The sequence below is a fragment of the Lepidothrix coronata genome, unplaced genomic scaffold (genome assembly GCF_001604755.1).
Source record: "Lepidothrix coronata isolate B3197 unplaced genomic scaffold, Lepidothrix_coronata-1.0 Scaffold5, whole genome shotgun sequence".
Classification (NCBI taxonomy): Eukaryota; Metazoa; Chordata; class Aves; order Passeriformes; family Pipridae; genus Lepidothrix; species Lepidothrix coronata.
Genome location: NW_016690185.1, coordinates 6,907,303 through 6,929,525, shown reverse-complemented (window position 1 = coordinate 6,929,525; position 22,223 = coordinate 6,907,303). Strand labels below are relative to the sequence as shown.

At 34.8% G+C, this 22,223-nt stretch overlaps 1 protein-coding gene across 6 annotated transcripts in view; it reads left to right on the top strand.

Moving 5' to 3' along the window:
- Window positions 1–22,223, top strand: part of TBC1D32 (TBC1 domain family member 32) — an 81,970-nt gene that overhangs the window by 27,481 nt on the left and 32,266 nt on the right. For 5 of the 6 annotated variants that reach the window (XM_017829886.1, XM_017829877.1, XM_017829896.1 and 2 more), the window contains 7 exons: window positions 114–201; window positions 1,108–1,226; window positions 1,852–1,968; window positions 5,337–5,425; window positions 15,447–15,569; window positions 16,853–16,961; window positions 17,798–17,891. In XM_017829886.1, the coding sequence (XP_017685375.1) occupies window positions 114–201; window positions 1,108–1,226; window positions 1,852–1,968; window positions 5,337–5,425; window positions 15,447–15,569; window positions 16,853–16,961; window positions 17,798–17,891 (739 nt within the window). Of the gene's footprint in view, window positions 1–113; window positions 202–1,107; window positions 1,227–1,851; window positions 1,969–5,336; window positions 5,426–15,446; window positions 15,570–16,852; window positions 16,962–17,797; window positions 17,892–19,655; window positions 20,775–22,223 lie in introns of those variants that run through there. The other variant, XM_017829920.1, reaches the window with a different exon arrangement.

The following is a 22,223-nucleotide window of genomic DNA, read 5'->3' as shown; positions in this document are numbered from 1 at the left end:
AATGGATTAAATTCTGTAAACAAGTGTAAGAAAGATCAATATTTAAGAGATCATTTAAGAGTTTCATGTCTTCTGAGTAACTAACACTGTGCTTCTATATTTATTATCAACAGACAAATGAATATGAAGAGCTTGGTAATCAGGTGATTGTTACACAAATGGCAACAACACCAATGGGTGCGGTAGCTCTACAAAGTTCAGGTAAATTGAAGAATGATGTTATTATGAATAGTTACATGCTGTAGTCTTGTATATTAGAAAAGTGAGAAAGATGTTAAAAAAGATAAACTGAGTAGAATAATTACACAGTATTAACAAAGACTGCTTAAATGTCTGTTAATTTCTTTTTAATTGAAATTTATTCTCTCCAGCTTTCAAGTCATTCATTAATCTTGATGCCACATTTGGGAGTTTGTTTTATTTTTTCTTCTGAAATGATGCGAGATTTTTACTTCATTGGTTTGGATTTCCAGAAATTTCCTGTATGTGTGTGAAGACATTTATACTGCTTAAAAATAAGTTAGGAACAATTTGCAAGTGCTTCTTATTGATCTGCAGATCAGAATTAATAATTGTTGATATCTTTAATTTGTGTGTACATTTCCATGGTTATTGACTGCTCAGAGAGTGAGGAACTTCAAAGGCCTGAATGTCATTGTTGCACTTATACAGTAGTGAGATGTAAATGAAAATGTCTGAATTGGCAATTATTATGTCAACACATAGCACAAAGTCCCTTCAGGTTCAATCTCACATTACTCAACTGTTACCATATCAGCAGTCCAAGTAGTCATATTAAAAATAGAATCTCATCAATAAAATAAAGGTACTGTCTTAAGTTGCTAAGGAAGATCATGAGGTACAAAAGTTGAAAATCTTCTCTCCGAGTATGTTGAAGTGACTGGTGTGTAACTAAGATGGCTTGACTGAAAGACTGTCAGAAAGGCAGGCAAATTCTGCTAGTCAAGGAAACTGATTGTTAGTTGCTTATTATTTATGCCTCTGGGATTTTTCAGAAAGCAGGGAGCAGATCTACTTCTGAGTTAGAAGTGTAGTGTAAAATGTTTTTAATATGAAATTGATAATTAGAACAAAAATTTTCTTTAGGCTTTATAAAGGCACTTGTAACTGAATTGTGGTCTCTTTTGGAGTGTGGAAAAGATGATTTGAGGATTACCCAACCCAAATCTGCTCCAGTTGACCCTATTGACCAAAGCTGTCAGAAGGTGAGAAATTATTTAATCTTATTATTTAGTCTTATTTAATCATAGAAAAAAAACCAATGCTGTGTTTCAGATAGGATGATACATATCTTTCTGTAAATTTTTATTGCATCTAATCTTACTTGGCACATGTGTCAAAGCTGGTGTAATACACTAATCAGATGATGATTGAAAGGATACTTGTGTTGCTTGGCAGGTCACAATGCCAAGCATTCACTCTAAATTAATGAATAACAATCGTGACAAAACTGAAAGTCTTAAATACTGACCATCAGTTCATGTATCTGAGTACTGTAGTACAATCAGGAAGAGTGATGTGTTTTAGCGTATTCTGTGTGATTTTAGAATTACGTGATGAAATACTATAATTTTCAAAATTGCTATACAACGTCATAAATAATACATGTATGTCACATATAATACATATTTCACCGACACTGCTGCCCTTTTAGATTATACAGATGCCTGCCAGGGTACACAGTCTTATTTTGAGCAGCTCTGTTTATGTCAAGTTCAGACTGTAAAGGATAAAAACAAACAATCTAAATGGGAAATAATTGCTAATATATACTTAATTATACTTAACTGGTTAATATTCTCTTTTGTCCCTCCTTTTTTCTTTCTCTAGTCTTTTTTGTCTCTGATAAACTTGCTCACTTACCCTGCAGTTTTTGAGCTCCTGAGTAAACAAAATATGCCAAATAAACCAGTGTATTCATTCCGTGAAGTACCCTCAGATGTTATTGTAAGTATTTTGAAAGAAAAATAAATACTTCTGTGAAGACATATATCCTAAAAAAATGTTATTTTTTTGTGATAGAACAAGTTATTTTCTCTTCTTATTGAGAGATTTTGAATTTTTCTGCATTTTGTTTTATATACAGCATGAGGGCAGTATATGCACATATCACTTCATGTTAACTTAAATTTTCATTTTGAAATCCAAAAGATAATATAAAATTTGATGCCTAATTTAAAGGTCATCTTTTCTGGCTTGTGCTAGAATTGTGTTTTTCCATGGGAAAAAAAGTGGCATACATAAACCCCTCTGTATGTGCATGCAGTTACATGCTGGAAAATGTATATACTTGTATTTCATACAATATTGCTCTATCACACTATCCGTGGATTTAAAAAGAATTAAAAAAACCTACAAAACCAAAGTATAAAACCACCATACCTTCAACTTTTTTTAATAACACATGATTCACACACACACACACAAAAAATGAGTAATTGGAAAGCTAGTGATAAAGGCATATTTCAGAAAAATAGTTTCACCACTTCTGTATTTAGCATTATTTTGTATTTGATCATCCAACCACAGTCCATTAGGGTTTTTTTTCTCATATACAAAGCACAGACAAGTTTAATTTGTGACCTTGAGTAGCAATTAAAGTCAGATTTTTTTTCTAATGAGCTAGCACTTCAAATTGCTGTTATGCTGAAGTGTCTGTTTAGCACAAACTCTGGATTGGTGGTAGCTTAGATTGTTTAGACAGAGTATATCATAATAGTGTATGTTACATTTGGAGGGGATTTTTGAGTTCTTCTTTGTAATGTTGTTTTGATGATTTCAGGAGGAAATGGGATGATAAATTTCATTTTTCCAATCTACTCAATTGGAATGAGTAGTATGTCCACCAATGGATAGTTCTATGCAGTCATGAAGTTTTTTGAGCTACTGGGATCAAGGGAGATAGATGTATATTGAAAGTGATAAATATTAGAGAGATTTCAAATTGTGGTAGATCTTAAGTAATGATTTTTGTGACTTTTGAAAGCCAGTGTTGTTTTCATTTCTGAGGCACTTCAGTATTTTTATGGAAATCTCTAGTTTCCAGACATACCAATACCAATACAATTGCTCAAAGTTCCCGGAGCAGTTACAGATGTTTTTGATGGGGTTTGTCTCAAGTACTGTGCAGCAGTGGGTTTTGTAAGTCTAAGATAGACATCCAAGATTATATAGTTAACAAAAAATAAATTGTCGGATTGTCTAATGTTACTTGAACATATAATGGCTAAGTAGACTAAGTACTCAGGAAACTTCTGCAGTTAAGCAGAAATGGAGGTTTGATAGAACCATGTTTTTGGGCAGTGATTGCAGAAAGTGAAAGATAAAAGATTTTGACCGGATATAACTATGATTAGAAAGCAAAGTAAAAGCAATTTCTATGCTACTAAAAGATTTGATTGGAAGACCTAATTACTCTGTGGACTTCATTTTTTCCTCTGTTTCTGAATCATGTCACATTGCCACAGAATCTGACTTGTTTATGCTGAACTATATGTGATAATGCACAGAACTGAATCATCTTTGTATGCCCTTTATTTCTTAAATGCACAGGATTTAAACATTTGTTCCTCCTTTATGTTTTTATCTGACTAGTTGCATCATTAACTAAACACATTATTAGTTGGGCTTTTACTATTTTCAGCTATTGACTATTTATTTTGCTATTATGCTATTTTATTTTGTGCCCTTTAGAAAATTTTTCCTAATACATTCAAGATCTCTCTTTACTGAATTTGGCATGTAAAGATATTTTAGAAAATAGAGTACATAAATCAGAGTCTTGCCTGCCTCCAGTCTTGCTTTGAGGGTATCTACTGTAATGTATTCAAGGGAATCTAGCTTGGAAGGTACCCTCCAGATCTGTAGCTTTGAAAGACATTAAAACAGGTGATCTTTTTTTTCACTGATTATGGAGAATCTTGTATTTAGAATAGTTTATCTTAGATGTTCAAAGTAGATGACATCTGACCTGTAATATTTAATAACTGCTCTGTAGCTAAGCAGTGCAGATACATCTGCACATTTTTCTGGTGGGACAGTGTGTTAGATCTCATTCATAATCTTCCTTCCTAAAATCTCAGAACAGAGTTTAGTCTCCTTTCTTAGTAGTCCTCTCACTGTGCTTGCTCTTTCCACTCTTTTGCAGGCTCCAAGCTTTGATGTATAAATGAGAGAAGGAGGTTGTTGCTAGAGAAATATCCCTTAGCATTTAAGTCTTTGTATGTGCAAATATCTAAAAAAGTCTTAAACCCCAAACAAATCAATTGCTTACATTACCAATTTTATGAACAGCCTTGGGGGCCAAGTTGAATTATTTTATTGTGAATGATATATGTGGAAAAATCTGTCTCCCTCACTGCCCCAAAAAATCTAATAGGAGAAATATGCTTTCACCGTATTTTAAATGAGAATGCATTTTATGAAGCCAGTTTACTTGGACAAGTTCTAGACCTGTTTTTCTACTATTTTCAGTTTTACTTGTGATTTTTAGTTTTCTCTGTTGAAAAGCAGAGCTTTGGTTGATTTCATGAAAGTATGAATCTTAACTTTTCTCTCATATTATATTGAAATAACTCATTGATCTAACTAGTTGAATAATAACTCTCTCTGCTGTCTCTGAAACTGTACTTGAATATGGAGGAAATAAATGTTTTGATTTAATCCAGATTAAATAAAGCTCATAAGGGGCTTGTTGTTTGTGCCTTCTGAGCATAGCACAGCAATCTGTTTCTGAGGTAACATCAGTGAATGTTTTTGTGCATTTCTTAGTCTTTTAATGAAATTATTTCTTAGAAGCAGTTTGGATATGCAGTGAACCAGAGGGGAAGATAATTAGGTTGGATTTGTGGAAGAAGTGGGAAGCAGTCACAGGTCACTGTCTGTTACATGAGATGCTCTAGGATAAGGGGTGTAAGCCTCGACATCTGAGCCAAGCCTTGCTACATCGAGAATAAATGGCTGTGTCTTGCAACATGTAGTACTAACCAGTGTTAGAAAGGGTATTATATTAAAGAATTTGCTGTTCAACATTTTTGTTGTGGTTTAATACTAAAGAACTAGGATAGTTGATATGCAACGATCTTTTTGTATGCTTAGTGAATTATATTTTTTAACAGATTTCTTTTTTTCCTAACCTTCTGCATAGTTTCTTTTGGCCATTGACTTTTGAGTGGAAAACACCTCTTGTTACAGAAATAATTTCAATGGGTATTTCAATAATGGTTTTCATTTAACAGTAAACATCCCTATGAAACTATTATATGCATAAAATATAAAATTATACTTGTTTTTTCTCCTTTCTCTTCCTTTGGCAGGATATCATTGACAGGCTTATAATTTTAAATTCAGAAGCTAAAATTCATTCCTTATTCAGTTATGAACAATCCCATATATTTGGTCTGAGGTAAGTTGCTTGGTTTTTTTTATTCTCTGGTCACATTAACTAAATAGGATATAACATGCTTGGATGTGTTACTTCTGACAAGATAATATTGTTTGGGTTTTATTATGTATGAAGGTGAAATTCCCCTCTTTTTTTAGCATAAGATTAAATGAAAAATGACCTGCAAAATGAGAACAGTGATGAATTCAATGTTATTGCCTGTAAATGGTTATATTGTAGTATGAGAAGCAGTGGTAGAAATTGTGTGTTATTTTGCCTACTTGATTATAAAAAGCGTGTTGTACATCGCTGTAGTGTATAAAACAAAAATCATACCAAAATGTTAAAATAAACAAATTACTGTGTTTACATCAGAGTTTGGTTTATGTGGTCTCCCTGTACTTAAAATTATTTTTTTAAGTCTTGGTTTAATTATCACCAGTTTTATCAAAACGTATTTTGAGGAGAGTACCATTTGATCCCAAATATTTCTAGAACCTGAAGGCACACTTAAAATATGCTCACACTGTCATGCTCATGTTTTGTAATATTAAGTGCTTTATAATATTTTAACATTGTGTTGCCTTAAGAGACCACAGAAAACAGGACTCCGAGCCAACTTAGGGTATAAGATAAGATGAGTAGGTCCTTTAATTTCAGGCCTGAGGCCCACAGGAATACACGTGACACATCTCCCGTATCCATGGGATTCCACAATCTAAGGTATTGTCCCATCCAATCCCAGATTTATCCACCCCCCAGCATCTCCCTCTGGCACACCCCTCTGGAAATTGAGGCAAGGGGCTCTGGAACCCCCTCTTCCTCATCCTCCTCTTCATCAAAGCACGTTCAGTCCTTGGAGCTTCTCCAAAGTTCTGGGTTTGAAGGTCACTTTTCCTGTGTGATATCTTATTGTCCAGGGCAGGGTGCAGATGTTGTTAAACAGAATAAAGGCCGACCTTGAAGGAAGTCTAAACAAGCTAACAGAATTTTGAGAGAGTGAAATGGAATGGGATAACAGTGTTGGGTAAATGTGTAAACTACTGTGCTAAGGGTAATAATACAGCTACTTCTAAAATCTACAAAAAGCTAAAAATCCAAAAATCCATAGGCATCAATTGAAATTAGTTTCTGCATTTTTATTCTGTTTTCCAAAGATGAATATATAAATCCTTGCATTCACGGTTTTTTTAGGAACATATTTTGTGCAACTGAAATAAAAGATCATATTGCAGTGTACTTCATAGTATGGAAAACTTTGATAACCTTGCTTGAGCAGTTGATTAAGTCCTGCAACATTAGCTTTCTGCAGCTGTATTTGTACTTTGATATCACAGTAAAATTATTTCATACTATGTATGAATAGCCATAAGATACAGTATAATTCGCTGATAAGGATGAGCATGGAGGAGATGAACAATGGCAGAGTTTGGAGTTGGGAGATAAATGATTTTGCCATATGAATCAGAATTTATAAATGCTGCTTTGGAGGAAATCATTAGTTTATAGAGGAATGAGAAGTCCTAAAATGAAATTTGAAAAATAAAATACTGTTTTTCATTTAGAATTAGACTGGCTCCATAAAAAGATTGACAGAACTTCCATTGATTTAATTAGGATTAAGAGAAAGTGAGATGGTTTTCAGTTTAAAATAACAGGTGGTTGAGCAGCACCAAGCCTGACAGAGTTCAAGAGGCATTTGGACATTGCTCTCAGGTACATGGTGTGATTATTGGGGTTATCCTGTGCAGGGCCAGGAGTTGGACTCAGTGATTCTTGTGAGTCCCTTCCAACTCATGATTTACAGTATTAAGACTTACAAGAAACCCTAGCCTATATGATCTGAACATGAGAGATACACAGTTCATTTTACGGTTCCGTGATCTTTCGTGTGGACGCTACTGACTGCAGACATCTGTAAAACAAGCCTTCCCTTGGGTAGTTGGTTTGCTCCTTGACCAAATTCCATCAAGAATACCAAGTTCAGCAGCAGTCAGATCGAATAATTTTAGATGCTAAAGCTCTGAAAATTTAGAAATTAGAAAGAACAAAAGATCTACATTTCTCTTTGCTGCTATGTAGAAATAAAATATATAGGTGTTTTTGGTAACTGCAGCACTGAAAAACAGAATGATTTTGTGAAATATTTGTCTAGAAACATTTCTTCTAGACTTATTACTAATAGTGCAACCAAAGCCACGTTCCTTTAATTGTTCACAGATTTACACAGCCATATACTTTCTATTTGTACATGTTCCTCACCCAGAGCTGAGTGCTGAACTTCATATCTGTTTAACTTACAGGTTATATTCCAAAGGTCCTGCTTTTCTTGTTCAAAACAATTACAGATTTACCTTTGTGAATGTCAAACAACTTCTTCAATTCAAAACTACATTTTTCTTCATGTGCATGCTGAGCGTTAGTGACTTAAAAGTATTTTATTAGTTCTTTAATTGCATATAAAACTTAAAATATATAGATATTTCCACAGTCTGTTTAATCCAGAATACACAGGTGTATCTATTTATGTTTGTAGTGTTAATGCTGCATTTTCAAAGGGAAACATAGGGAAGCTAGATATGGTTTGCAAAACCAGTGTCTCTCAGTGCATTCATACAGACTAGGACCTGTGTGATCAAGGTAAAATACTCAGTTCCACAATAATTTGTGTACAGAAAGATTTTCAAACTGTCAGTTCAACTTTCAACTGCAAAGCAGATTTATGGTATTTAGAATAGAGAAGTCTCACAGTCGGCTTGTATTGGTTGATAAAAGAATGCTGAAAACTGTCTCAACCACTCTTTTGTACAGGCTGAAAATCTGGATGCTCAGGAACTAATGCAAAAATTCTCAGTGCTTTTTCTGTTTTAGAAGATTGTGAACTTAAATTGCCATCAGAGCACAAATCCTAGAGAAAGGAAAATGACAGCAGTAATGAAAGTAAATTTTTAACATACTAAACACAGAGATTTTTCTTAATTTAATGATGTTTTATTTCTTTGCTACAAGTGTTCCCATTGATCTGATCTTAGAAGGTATTGCATGTGAGAAATAACAATTTTCTTAAAATCTGACACTAGAAGTCTTAACCACTTCCCTTTCAAGACCAAGTTCTTTGAATTTCTGTAACTTATATTAACAAAGGAATTAAGAAAACAGCAGTAACATACTTTTTCTTTCAGATTTATGGTTTTATATGTCATCAAGGCAACTTAGCTAGTATTGCAGTACAGTGAATACATCCACGAGTTTTGAGTTTTTACAACCTGCCAAGAAACTATATGCATAATATATATATTTTCAAAGCTTCTGCCTAAAGCCTGATTCAGGCATTTGCATACTGCTGTTCTTTCTATTCAGAAAATGAGTTTTCTGTGAATGTTAGTGACACCGTGTTGTTGGCAGGATTGAAGTGTGGCAGAGTAACAGATTTGTACCTTTGATAATCAACCTTCTGTCTCTAAAAATATCAATACTCCAAAATAAATTCAAAGATAATCTTTCAGTGTCGGCTTGAATAAAAAGCAGAAGGAGAAACAGTGTTACTGGGAATATGCATGGACTGTGGGCAGTGGGAGGGGATCAGAGTAGGCAGCTTTGCAAAAATTTTCTTTATTTAACAGAGTGCTTTCTTAAACATACACTGTTCCTTGAAATTATTTTTCCTTTTTTTTCTTTTTTTTCATGCATATGTGATAATATGACAGTAATAGGCATCAGAATACTTTGAAGAGGAAGACTAGACCCTTTCTTTCTTTGCCTGTCTTATATACATACATATGCCACTATTGAATTTGTGTTTTTCTTTTTTTTCTCCCAGTGGCTTACTTTGGCCATAAATCAGTAAAACTCCTAAATATTGTGAGATCAAATTTTGTATGTACATTCTGAATTGGAAGAATCTTTGTTAGCCACACCCTTGTTCACTGAGACACCACGTGCTAGTGGGTGTCAAGCTGCCAGGACAGCACTCTGTTCAAGAATTTGGCTTTCTGCAGGGAGATACTTGGAAGACTCTGAGGGTAAATCCTGTTCTTTCAGATATGCAAATTACGACTGTTTTCTTTGTCATACAAAATACCATGGTGAATATATTTTTTATTTATAATGCTAGTTTTCTTGCTTACTGAATGGGTGCAGAAGATGATAAAAATGCATTTTGTCTATTTCTGTTGCTCTACAAAACTACTAGAGAAAGATTTAGGAAAGAAAGTTTAAATAGCTTATATTAAACTGACATAAAAATCAATCGGTCTCTTGAAATTTGCCTCAAAGCAGTATGTCTTAGTAAAAATTTCATCTAGTGCACTCCAATGAAATCCAGATGAATGAATTAAATCCTGCAGGAGCTGGGAAATGAAAAAGAGTGTGATAGGCCAAAGATAACTTTGTGGGTTTAGGAAATACAGATAACAAACACCCTTGTGTTCTTTTCCTTTCTTTTTTTCAACTGCATTTTAAACACCATGCCTTATATACAATTGAATTTTAATAATTAGGTATATTCAGTGTACATAAGTAGTTTGTTCCCTTAACTGTACTTACATGTATTGTTAATTAAGAGACGGTGCGATTTTAATGATTGTAACACAATGGGAGAGCATTAATTGTCTTGTTTTCTAAAGGTAGAAGACACAAATCCTGATCATTCTTTTTTTTCAGGTCAACATGCTGTTTAGATTTAATCTCTCTTTCCCTTTCTCTTTATTAAAAAGCATTCTGAGTAGCAGAATCTAAAGGTAAAAGAGGACAGAGTCTGTATTGCAAGTGATTATTGGTGATGGCGTTTTGCAACAGGATTGTGTGGGCATGCTTCCACATCATCTGTGATCATTTTTGTGTGAGTTTATATGTTAATAGTAGTTTGTTAGGGTTATTAATTTAAAACAATTTATTATTAATAAAATAGAAACATCAGATTCTGTGATCAGATTATGTCACTTATTTTTCTTAACTTCACTGAGGGAAATCCAAAACACTTTTCTTTGGAGTCCTCTAGGCTGTAAGTGATGCTCATGGAAAACATTTTTGTTTAGCTAGGGAAACTTTTACAGTTGGCAGTCACATCACATGTGATTTCTAGGTACATGGGGTAGCTAAAGTGGTGTGGTGCTCTCTTGAAAATCTTTTCATGTGGAAAACATCTTGAGGAATACATCAGTCCCTGAGTTTTCTCACTGGGAGAAACTTGACTGCCCTGAGGTAGTAGCTTCCAGTGCCCCAGACATTGGAGGTGTAACTTCTGTATCCAGAAGATCTCATATTTTTTTGAAAACTGTGCTTTACCTTCAGTGGAACAATTACAAGTCTTGATCCTTTAGCAAGACCAAATGTAGAGACATCTTCTCTCTGCTCCTTACTGAGGCCTTTTGTTCAGTCTGCAGCCTGCAAAGGCCGTTTGCATTCCAATGCTGACTAGGTAGCTTTTACCTTCCTTGGGGTTTTTTTGTTAGCCCTTTGCCTTTCTCTGGGTGTTTGGCACTTGATAGTAGTTGCCACTCGCTATTTGGATCCATGTTCTTGTTGAAGCTCAGGTTGTTACTCAAAGCAGTATAATAAAGAATAAATCAGTTGGTAATGTAGGCTCTGATGTTAAACATTTTGAGGCTGTCTCCCATGATGACAATACTGGAATTGTTTAATGAAAGTTTTGCTTTGGCTTTCACTGTTGGTATATGTACTTATTTAGGAAGAAGGAGATCCTGCTGCTGCAAAGAAGTTCCAGTCCTTATTTTATTCCATTTAAGTTTTTAATCTTTATTTCTGCAAGAGAAAAGAAAAATCTTACCTTGTCCCACAGCTGGGGGAGAGCTCTCTACAAATGTCATGCTGTATATTTTGCACTGGCCTTAATCAGCCATGCCTATATCTACAGAAGGCAGTAACTGCAAGCCAAAAGAAAACCTTTCACTAAGGACCAATTTAACATTTCAGGATCACACCACAGGAACACCTTGCAGGCAGCATAGACATAAGAATTTCATGTTTAGTTAGCCATTGCGTGCTTTATGAACACATACATTACAGAGATTGTAGTATGGTTTATTTTGGATGTACTAGTTTATTTTTTTCCATATGATGGATGGACTGCTGATTATAGCATGAAATTTTATCTTCTTTTGATGGACTTTGTACTGGCTGTGAATGAGTTAATTTTTTTAATAGCACTCTACATAGGTGCTGTGTTTTGAATTTGTGACTAAAACAGTATTGATGCTACACTGGTGTTTCCACTGACACTGTGCAAGGAACTGCTCAGGACTTACTTTTTTTTCCCACTCCCCAGCAAGTAGGCTAGGGGTCTGCAAGAGGTTGGGAACAAACACAGCTGGGACAGCTGACCTGAGCTGACCAGATGGATGTTCTATGCCATATTATATCCCCCTCAGTAATAAAAACCGGGGGTTTAGGGTTTGAAGGTAACCATTGCTCAGAGAGTGTCTAGACACTGATCTGCTTGTGGAAAGTGAGGAGTGAATGAGCAGCTGGGTGAGTGCTTAGTTGCTGACTGGTGTCAACCCACCGCAGACTTATTCAAGAGCAGTATCTTGTATCTTTCACCTCCAGCTGAGCATTTGCTGATATCCTTGAAGTGAGAACAGATTGACTTTGGAAAGAACTTATATTATGAAAGTAAGGAAGATTGATGTATTGGAGTCTAGTGGGAACTGCAGAAAAATAAAATTGGGTTTACCATAATAAAGGTGGTGTTTGAGAGAGACATGATTTGATATTAGGAGAAAAAAAAGACAGCTTGAGAAAATGGGAATTCTTTAAAAGGAACTCACAGAAAAAATACTGAGAAGTTTGATAATAAGCTGTCCTCATAATATGTGTTTGTAGCAACTCGGAGAAAATCATGGGCAGTTTAATTATATTATTTTCAGATGAAAAATTTTAAAAGAGGCAACATAAAAAGTGGCAAGGTTTATATACTAGCTGGTTTATATCCCATGAAGGACTTCTGTTCTGTTGTAATTAAAGGGGTCATTATGATTCCACCTACCAAAACCATGGAGATAGTTGGTTTGTGGAGGTACACAAGTACTAGCTAGAATGCCTTTTTTTTAGATTAGGCGTTTCTGTAGTGATGTATAAGTTGTGAAATTGTAGTTGATGTAGTAGAATGCAGGGAGCACCTTCCAAGAAAGACAGGGATAGGGCAGGAAATGCAGAATTCAGAACAAAATTACTTTTTGCTACCATATATGATATGTATTTTAATATTTTTGAATTTATTTAAAATTACAATTCTATAAAAGACTGCTTCCATATAATCTTTTGGTTTATCTGCATTACACTTTGTTCCTGGCAATATGGTATATCTTATTAGTAGTGTTCCCAGAAATATATAATCAGATTTGAAAGGGAGAGGAAAGACTGTGTAGTACAACTGTAGTGCAACTGCTCTGCTCAGAGTGAGTTCAACTAGAGAGCATGACTCAGGGCTCTGTTCAGTCTGGTTTAGAATACTGCCAAGGCTGGTGATCCTGCAGCATCTCTGGGCAGTTTGTTCCAGTATTTCACCGTTGTCACAGTATGTTAAAATGGAATTTCCTGTCTTTCAGTTCATGCCCATTGCATCTAGTCCTTTCACTGGCTATCACTGAAAAGTCTGACTCCATTTTCAGCTTTCCTGTCAGATACTTACACACATTGGCAGGATCTCCCCTGAGGATCCTCTTCTCCACGCTGAGCAGTCACAGCTCTCCCAGCCCCTATGTCAAATGGCTCAAACCCTTTATCATCTTCTTGACCTTTTGCTGGACCTTCTCCATTGCATTGATGCTTTTACTGGGGAGCCCAGAACTGGACCCAGCACTCCAAGCTGTAACCTTATGTGTACCAACAGAGGTGCAGGGTCACCTCCCTCACATGACCTTTTGGCAGCACTCTTTGTTACACAGCACAGGATGCCACTGGCCTTCAAGGGCATGTTGCTGGTTTGTGTTCAACCTGTTGTCCACCAGGAGCCCCCAGGTTCTTGTCTTCAGAGATGTTTTCTAACTGATCAGTCCCAGCCTGTACTGCTGCGTGGGGTCCTTCCGAGGTACAAGACCTTGTATCAAAGCCTGTCTTCCAATTTTTAGCAGTATTCAAGTTGAGAATTCTATCTTCTGCATCCAAACAAAATTTTAAAATATATCTGTAAAAGATATGCATTGATTTTATTGTATTATATGTGTAAAGGTTTTATACATTTTCATAAGCATGCACTCTGTATAGGTGGAATATTGAGATGAGGAGTCTGATCCAATTCTCAAGTTTCAAATGTAATGAAAAAGAACCAAAAAAGAAAAAACTCCACAGCCATATTCAAGTATGTTTACAAATATACACACAATGTGACATTTTTTTTAGTTGCAAACTTTAGTCTATACATTTATGACTTTAGAAGGCACAATAATGGAATATTACCTTTAACTAAATATATGTACTTCAGTGATAGCATTTTTAACTGGATTTTTCTGCGTAGGTGAAAGTTTCATTTGAATTCCTAAGCAGCAGCTGCTCATGTTAGATCTTGTGTATTTTGCCATTTATCCTTCCACTACCCCATCTACCTACTTTTATTTGCTTATGTTTGGTTGGGTTGGGTTTTTTTTGCTCTGCCTTGTCTACCAGAGAGATGTTATAAGGCATTCTCAGCCACCAGTCTTCTTCCAAGTGGTTTTTAACTGCTGGAAGCACATCTTTGCCATTTATTATACTTAAGAGAAGAAGTTATCTATCTTCATAATGGTTTCAGTGCTATTTTCTGGATTTTTGTCCTCTATATAATAATAATAATAATAATAAAAATTATAGTTGAGCTGTCATTTCTTCTTCTATGATTTAGAAAAGTGCTGGAAACAAATCAGTGTCACAAAATAGTTAATGTATAATAAATAAAACCTGAAGAGGACTGAAACTGAGCAGGTCAAGTTGTATTAAAAAACAACAGGAAAAAAAAAAAAGACATATTTTCATCTTGACTTTATCCTTGACCACAGTTGTCTGAATTTGCAGGTGTTAAATTATTGGGAGAATGGCTTGTGAATTTTTGCTGTTGTTAGGAGAAGCATATTGGAATTACAGGGAAGAAAATAAGCACTGACTAACAGACTACAAATTTAAAATAGCATGTGTTTTCCAGTTCATATCAAGTCTTATGTGAATGCAAAATATAACGCTGATCAGACTTAATTTGTTGTGTGTTATGACTGTGATAAAACAGGAAATAAAACAGTAAAAGGAATGTTTAGTCATAGTATTTTTCTTGAACAGGAAGCCCTCAATGAAATTATTCTATTGTGGTCTTAGAGTGAATAGATTAGTTAAAAAAAATTGCATGATTTGGATTGCTCTGTGTCAGATTTATATTTTGGAGTACTTTCACCATTAAGTTGTCCTGAAGTAAAAGAAAATTGTATATAATATACAGTCGTGTGCTCTTGTGATTATTAATTTAATTCACCATTGTTTTACTTTCTCTGGAAAAAAATGAACACAGAAGATTTGTTGGTTTTGTTACACATTAAATCTTTTATTGCTTTTGAACTGTGTTAAATTGGATTATACAGAGAGGCTTAAAAACCTATTTTCTCAAGGAAAGATATTTTTTTTCTTTCTGCCTTCCTTCCCCTTCAGACAACCTGATTCTAAGTTGCCTTAGCAGCCTATTATTATATAATTTCCTTACATTTCACATGGAATGTCTTACTAAGTCTGCATCACTTTTATTACTCTGTGATATAAAATCAAAAGCAGACTGAACTGACCAGTGGATATTTTCTCTGGTTGTTCAGTGCACACAAAAAATCTGTTGGAAACCATTCCCTGCTTACGGTCGTGCCACTTGAGTGGCTAAAAAGGATATAAAAGAGTGTTCCTGACCTAGTTCTGTCTGGGTGTTTTTCAGATACTTCAAGTTGGTTTTTTTGTTGATTTTTTCCCCCCTCCCTTTCTATTGTGAGATCTCATAAACACGTTCACCTTTGTCTTATTGTGCATTACTGGATTCCTGACTGATGTGCTGTTGTTTCAATGTGTCCTTCTGCAGGTTGTTAAATGTGCTGTGCTGTGAGCTCAATACCCTTTTACTCTTGGAGACTCAGTATAAAGTGTCACAAGTTTTACTAACTGCTCAGGAGGAAAATGTCACAGAACCTTCAGAAGGACCAGGGTAAGAACTGACTGATGTAAATGTTATTTTAACTGTCAAACTCTTCTCCTGAGAACAAATACATGGATGCCTTAGTGACTTCAAACATACAAATGCTTTTACTTAAACTGGCTATTAATGTGCGCAGGTTTCCTTGTGCAGGTTTGTCAGCAGTCTTAAATTATGAAAAGATACAATGGTTTTCTCTTTCTCCCATGTCCACACCAAAAATATAAGAAATAAAAAAGCAAATATTTTTCTACTTTTGATTTGTATTAATCTTAGTTGTTTCTTAAACAAAAAGTGTGCATAACTTGCGTATGTAAATATGCCTTCTAATTCTGTGTTGTTTTCTAATGTTATGTATTTATTATAAAATTAGAGTATTGCTTTAATGTTTATGAATTAAAGGCATCATCTGTACTTTGGGTTTTTTTGAGAGGGGGGGTTTTTTTTGTTGTTGTGGTTTGGTTTTGGCTTTTTTATTTATTTATAACTTAGTTGACTCTCCAACTTCTGTGACTTTCCATTACTGTCTTCTAAGTAAAATTACACAGCACATCCTTTCAAAAGGAAAAGTATATTTTTGGGTCAGAAGTGGACAGTCATTTAGTTACAGACATTTTTTCCTTTCTCACAGCATGCTGAGTGTTAAGAATTTTCCTCTTGCTGTTTGTTGTATGTGACAGTTACAGAATATAAATCAATCAGTATAGGTGAAGTCTCCACAGATATAGATCATAGTTATTTGCCATTTGAGGATGAAACCTACTATTTCTGTACTGAGGCAAAAGTTTTATTAAGAACCCTGGTGTATAAAAACTGGATATTATAGCTTTTAAAAAATTTGTGTCTTGGCCTGCACAATGACTTCAGACAGCAAGATGTCTGTCTTTTAAGTTGTGAATAACTCTACATATTTGCAACAGCAGAAGTATACTGGTAGGCCAAATAAGGAACAAATTTTGATGGTCCATTAACTATCTTTACTCTAATTACTGAACACGTGGACATAACAAAGCTTGTAAATTTTCTGATCTTATGTGTCCAGTAATTGCTCAAATGTTTCTAATCAGTAACACCTAGCGAATACAAAGTTAGAATAATGCTCAGAGACAAAATACTTCATGTTTCTGTTTATTTCCTTATGTCTATGTGTATTCCTGGTTGCCTTTAAGTCCAGTGTCTTTCTCGAAGTATTCTTTCATATAAAAGTTTTTTGAATTAAATAGTCAGTAAATCAAATTCTAATTTTTGGAGTTTTTTATGTTTCTCTTAGTTTTGTTTGGGTTTTTTTTCCACAGAGTTTTTATAATTGATGGTCTGTCAGTGGAGAGAAACCACATTCTTGTAAGGATAAATCTGATTGGAGGACCACAGGAAAGGATTTTGCCTTTGAGAGCACTAGATAAGGTTAGAACCTAAAGTTTAGCAGTTTCTCTTTGCTTAACTCCTGACTTCATTAATTGAACATTTTTGCTGATAATTCAACATGTGAAAAATTACTTAAATTAAGAAATACTAGACCACCTTTAGCTTTATAAAGTGCTAACATTTAAAGAAGTGATATACTGAAAAAATTGTTCCCACTATCTGGGGATTGGCATGTACCTAGGACATACTGCCTTCAGATGACAAGTGTATTTTGCTCCATTTTGATGTTACTTTTAAGCGAATACAGTTTATATTTTTTTTGCTTTTATATTTCTGTGGATTTTTTTATTAGCTTTCCATTTGTCTTCCTTTTATTTTATATTTTCTTGATGCTTGGGTTTTCATATGCAGTATCTAATATGTGGAGCTTTCATCAATGCCCTGACTTAGAGTGTTTGTTAAGCAACACCTTTAAGTGTTCTAGTTCTCACTGGCTGTCAGTCTCATAAAGATGAAATGAAAATTACTATCAGCACAACCAAGACACCTAGATCAGTGTATGAAATTGGAAATACAGTTTTGTGTTTTGTGGTTTTTTTTAAAATTTTTATAAAACTTGCAATTTCCTCTGTGTTTGAAATAAAAGCTGTAAAATCAAAACTGTCAGTGGTATATATCATAAAAAACTCTGACTCAAATACTTTTTGGATTTTGTATCTTTTTTTTAAGTTATGGCTCATCTCGTTGCAAATTGTTGTATCAAGTGTCATTTTGATGCATAGGTAGTAATTCTGGGAACTGCACCTTTGTGTGTTAATTGCACAAAAGCTATCAATTCTTCTCCTAAATTAATTTATTTTTGGTCCTGTTTCTAGGGCAGTGATCCATATCCTTGGCCAATGTTTTCATCGTTCCCTTTGCCAAAGTGCTATCTTGCAGGAATTCCTAGGAAAGCTGAATTCAGACAAGGTACATACAAAGCATGTAAGCAGTGTAGATGTCACACAAGCATCTTGGTCAATTTTATAATTTCCTTTTCCTTCCTCCTTGCCCCTTCACTCCCCCCCTCACATCCCACGGATTATAATCTGTTTAAGTACTTAAGTATATTTTATTGTTGGCTGCATTTCGAGCTAAATAAATTGGTTTGGTTTTGCTTGTCTGGTTTTGTGCAGCTGTCAATCTGCAAAGCTCTGTTTAGTAATCTAATTCTTATGCAAACGTCAAGATTAACCTTTTGGCTAGTGTCAGGTGGGTGACTCATAAGGTACATTTGTATCATCCCTCTAGTAACTGAAGCAAGACAGTATGGTTAAGCTACAGATTTTTTTTTCCACTATTTTCGTGATTCACTTCCCCATGTTTACAAAGCTTGGTGGTGTGTGAAATAGACAGCTTTTAGGATAGTTGGTTTCCACATTGAACATCAATTTGGAATGTGAGCAGACTGAAGAATCCTTTGAGGAAGTGACTAGTCACAGCAGTTTAATTCACACAGAGAAAGCTGTTTAAGGTTTTAGTTTGCATAGACAATGCAAAAGAATCTGGTGAATAGTTTAGTAAATAAATAATTCATTATATTTATTCATGTTTACTATATCCTTGAGATGTACTTATTGGAGATTATTTGCTAATTTCCTTAGCAGAGACAGATTTTCAGAAGTGGTAGAAATTCTATATTAACTGTAGAAGACAAAACAGTCTGTTTGTAAATCTCTAGGAAAAAATAACTTGAAAAGGTGATTCCCTGCTCCCACAAGAGGAAAGGCTATGTAATTATAAAAGAAGGGAGTTTTCTATATCTTTTCTAGGCTTCCCAAGGCAATACTCATAAGACAACAATCAGATAAAAAGTGGGTGCCCAGTTGTTTTAAATATGTCTTCAGGGAGGCAGTAGTATCTCTCTTGGGTTGGAAAAGCATATCGTATTGTATCCCTCAGAACTTCTCTGTTCTCTTGTTCAGAGCAATTCTCTTGCTCATCATTACATAGTGGCATAGTGGAATAACGATTACAGTTGTCCCTTTTGCAGATGTCAACCAGCTAGGAAAACTTGGGTAAAACTTTGATTAACAGTAAGTTTGCTGAAATAAAGTTTCAAGGGTTTGCAAATGAATTTGATGAGTAATTGAAATAATGGTATCAAAGAAATATTTCAATTTGAAGTGGCATTTTTGGTATTAACAGTATCTTAAGTAAAAGATTATATAACTGCAAAATGAACAGAACATTTGGTTTCAGAGTCAAAATATTTTGTGTTTGTTATTTGAAAAAAGGAAAACAAACATTGAAAGTGTTCTGTTTCAGTACTCCAAAATCACGAAACTGTGAACATATGATTTGCCAGATTGAAGCTTTCAGTATGCGTAAGTTATTTTGAAAGAAAGTGTTGGAATAAATAGACCTAAAATGAAAACAATAAAATTCTTAAATCACTATTCCACTGCTTGGGAAAACAGACATCAAGAGCAAGAGTAGAAAATGGAGAATATCTGAACTGTATTCTTCGGCACTACAATATGGCAGTGATAGAAGTGCTCTTTCACAAGAGAAGTTAAAAATATGATTATGATAAAGATCTCTGTGTTACATTTATAGAAGATAGAAGAGCGCCTTTACACAACTTCTTTGGGGTTTTCAATATTCAGAATTCATATTGTGTGTTACTTGCACAGCTTGCTCAGAGGTTTAAAAACAGGTTAGAAAAACACTTAAATTTTAATTCTGCCTCAGTGCAAGGAGATGGACAGGGTTCACATGGACTTACGCAAGAATTCTGCAGCCATGAAAAAACACTTGTACATTGTATGAGAAGGAATGCATGACTGCTTCTTCGTATCTGTCATCAAGGATGGAAAGCCAGCACAATGTTTCTGTGGTTCCTTGAACCTGTCTGTGTTCAGATTTAATGCTGCAGTGTTCCATTATGTAACCTGTGTGGTATCATTCCTGTCCTCTTTTTTGGGCTTTTCTAGGACACGAATAATTAAGTCTACTAGATTCTTATTACTGTTAAAGAATATAAAGGGGTTTTTTGCTGAAAAAGCTGTAACTGTAGGTTTTATTCTGTCTGTCCTGACCTCTTACTTGCCGCCTCTCTTATTGCCCATGTGACAAGGACACCTAAAGAGAAGCTTACCTTTTCTTTCTGCTTTGAAAATACGTCCTGTATCCATCATACAGTTGTGATATCAGGTGTAAAAACATAACCTGAGTTGATATTTTTTTAATGTATCTATAGAATAGATATTGGAAATGGCCAGGGGAGAGTTAAAAAAATAATAATAAAGTTTACAGATGTAATATAACACCACTGATACTGCTGGTTTTGACCCTCCTTTTAGATAGAGTTGAAGGACAGCTGCAATAACAGAACCTTTGTTTCCCAGAAGAGTGTCTCAACTAATGGAAGGTGTCTTTCTGAGTGCAAGCTGAAATTGCTTACTGAATATTTTGGAACTAGTGAGCTGAATTGAGGTCAGGGAACAGGAAGCTTCATTTCCACAGCTCTAGACCTCATGTAGCCTGTGACTGTCTAGTATAACACAAGCCATGGAAGCCACTTTCACTCTTATGCTGAAAGTAATGTAAAAGGGGTTGATACTAAAAAGGACTTACTCACACTGAGTTTTCAGTAAAGAAAACCTAAGAAATGGGTGGATTTTTTTATTCTCTCTCTAAATTCTTTTGAAGGGGAATCAGAATGGGCTGCCCAAGGTGGAGGTAGAGTCACCACCCCTGGAGGTATTTAAGAATAGACTGGATGTGGCACTTACTGCCGTGGTCTGGTTGACATGGGGATGCTAGGTCAAAGGTTAGACTCAATCTAAGAGGTTTTTTCCAACCTAGTTGATTCTGTGATTCTGTGACAGTGGTAAACGTGTAACATTGGCACCTTTTTGGGTGTTCAGTTTGGGGTGGAAAGGGAGGAGAACTAATGAGCTCTAAGAAAAAGCAGAGCAGTGCTAACTCAGATTATTCTGATAGAACATATGTTTCCCAGCACCAAGGCCTGAAGGCTGAAACTAAGAGAACACTTCTTTAACACTCTTCGTATTATTCTGTGCAGTTGTAGTGCTCAGAGACACTAGCAAGTGGATATTTGGACTCATTGCATCAAAAATTAATTTATTGTAATTTATGTTGGTAAAATTAGTAACTGAATTGGAGTATTGGAGTAATTCCTGCATTTCATGATGACACTTTGAGGAAGTAGACTCACCCCAAAAGTATATTTGTACTTGGGAAAAATCTGTAGTGCTTCACTGTTTACAACCATCTCCCCTGTTTTTGCAGATGTTAGGTATTTGTCCATATGGTATATGTGTCTGTCGAAAGGATTTATAGAAAAATAAACTTGCTTGGTTGTGTATTAATATGCACAAATTCTTTCAGCCAGTACTCAGAGTTTGAAAACTATTGGTTAGCAGTATATTAATGATGCACTTCTGTCTAAGATAATTTATAGTGAAGCTTCAAATGATTTATGTGAGTCATTATTTACGTGTGGAAATTAATTATGCCATTTCCACTTGTTTACACTGCAGCAAGACACCTGTTGCTTTTCTTTTGTTTTAATTGTTCAATTATTATTTCATTAAGATAATTTGAGGAAGAACTACCAAGTGGTTTTCAAAGAATGATAGTTCTTTATCATTCAGGAAACAACTATGAAAAAGTTATTTTTTTTTACTTTTAATTTTAACTATAGTGTAGATTTTTAAAAGTTAAACTCTTTAGAACTCTTTAGAACTCTATTAAACTGTAATATTCACTGTTCTATTTTGCCCACATGATGTTTTCATTTTCTACTTCTAGCTCTGCAGTTATGACAGTTGGTAATGAATGTGGCTGAAGAAGTGTCCATAAATGTTCTGCAATGGTGCATTCACTTCTTGGCATTTCCCTAAACTTAGGTATCCCACCATACATTAATCTTACTTCCTTCTGGACTCGTACAGTCCAGAATTGCTGCCAAAAATCTTTGGTAGTGTTCTTAAAGTATTTTGATAATTTATCTCAACCACTGTTCTCTGAGTTCTTTGCTTTGTACTTCTAACTTAAATGGGAACATGCTGCCATGTTTCTGTGTTGGTTTTTTTGGGGGGCTTTTTTGGTTTGTTTGTTTGGTTTGGTTTGTTTGTTTTTGTTTTGGGTTTTGTTTTTAAATCTGATCTCAGCACTGTTTTTTTAATACCTGTTTGAAACTAGCAGTTGCTTCTTAATTTTTATTCTAAACTTTCTCTGTCAAAGAATCAGCTATATTAGCTTTCCTGTTATCCCTTGTAATTTCACATAAAC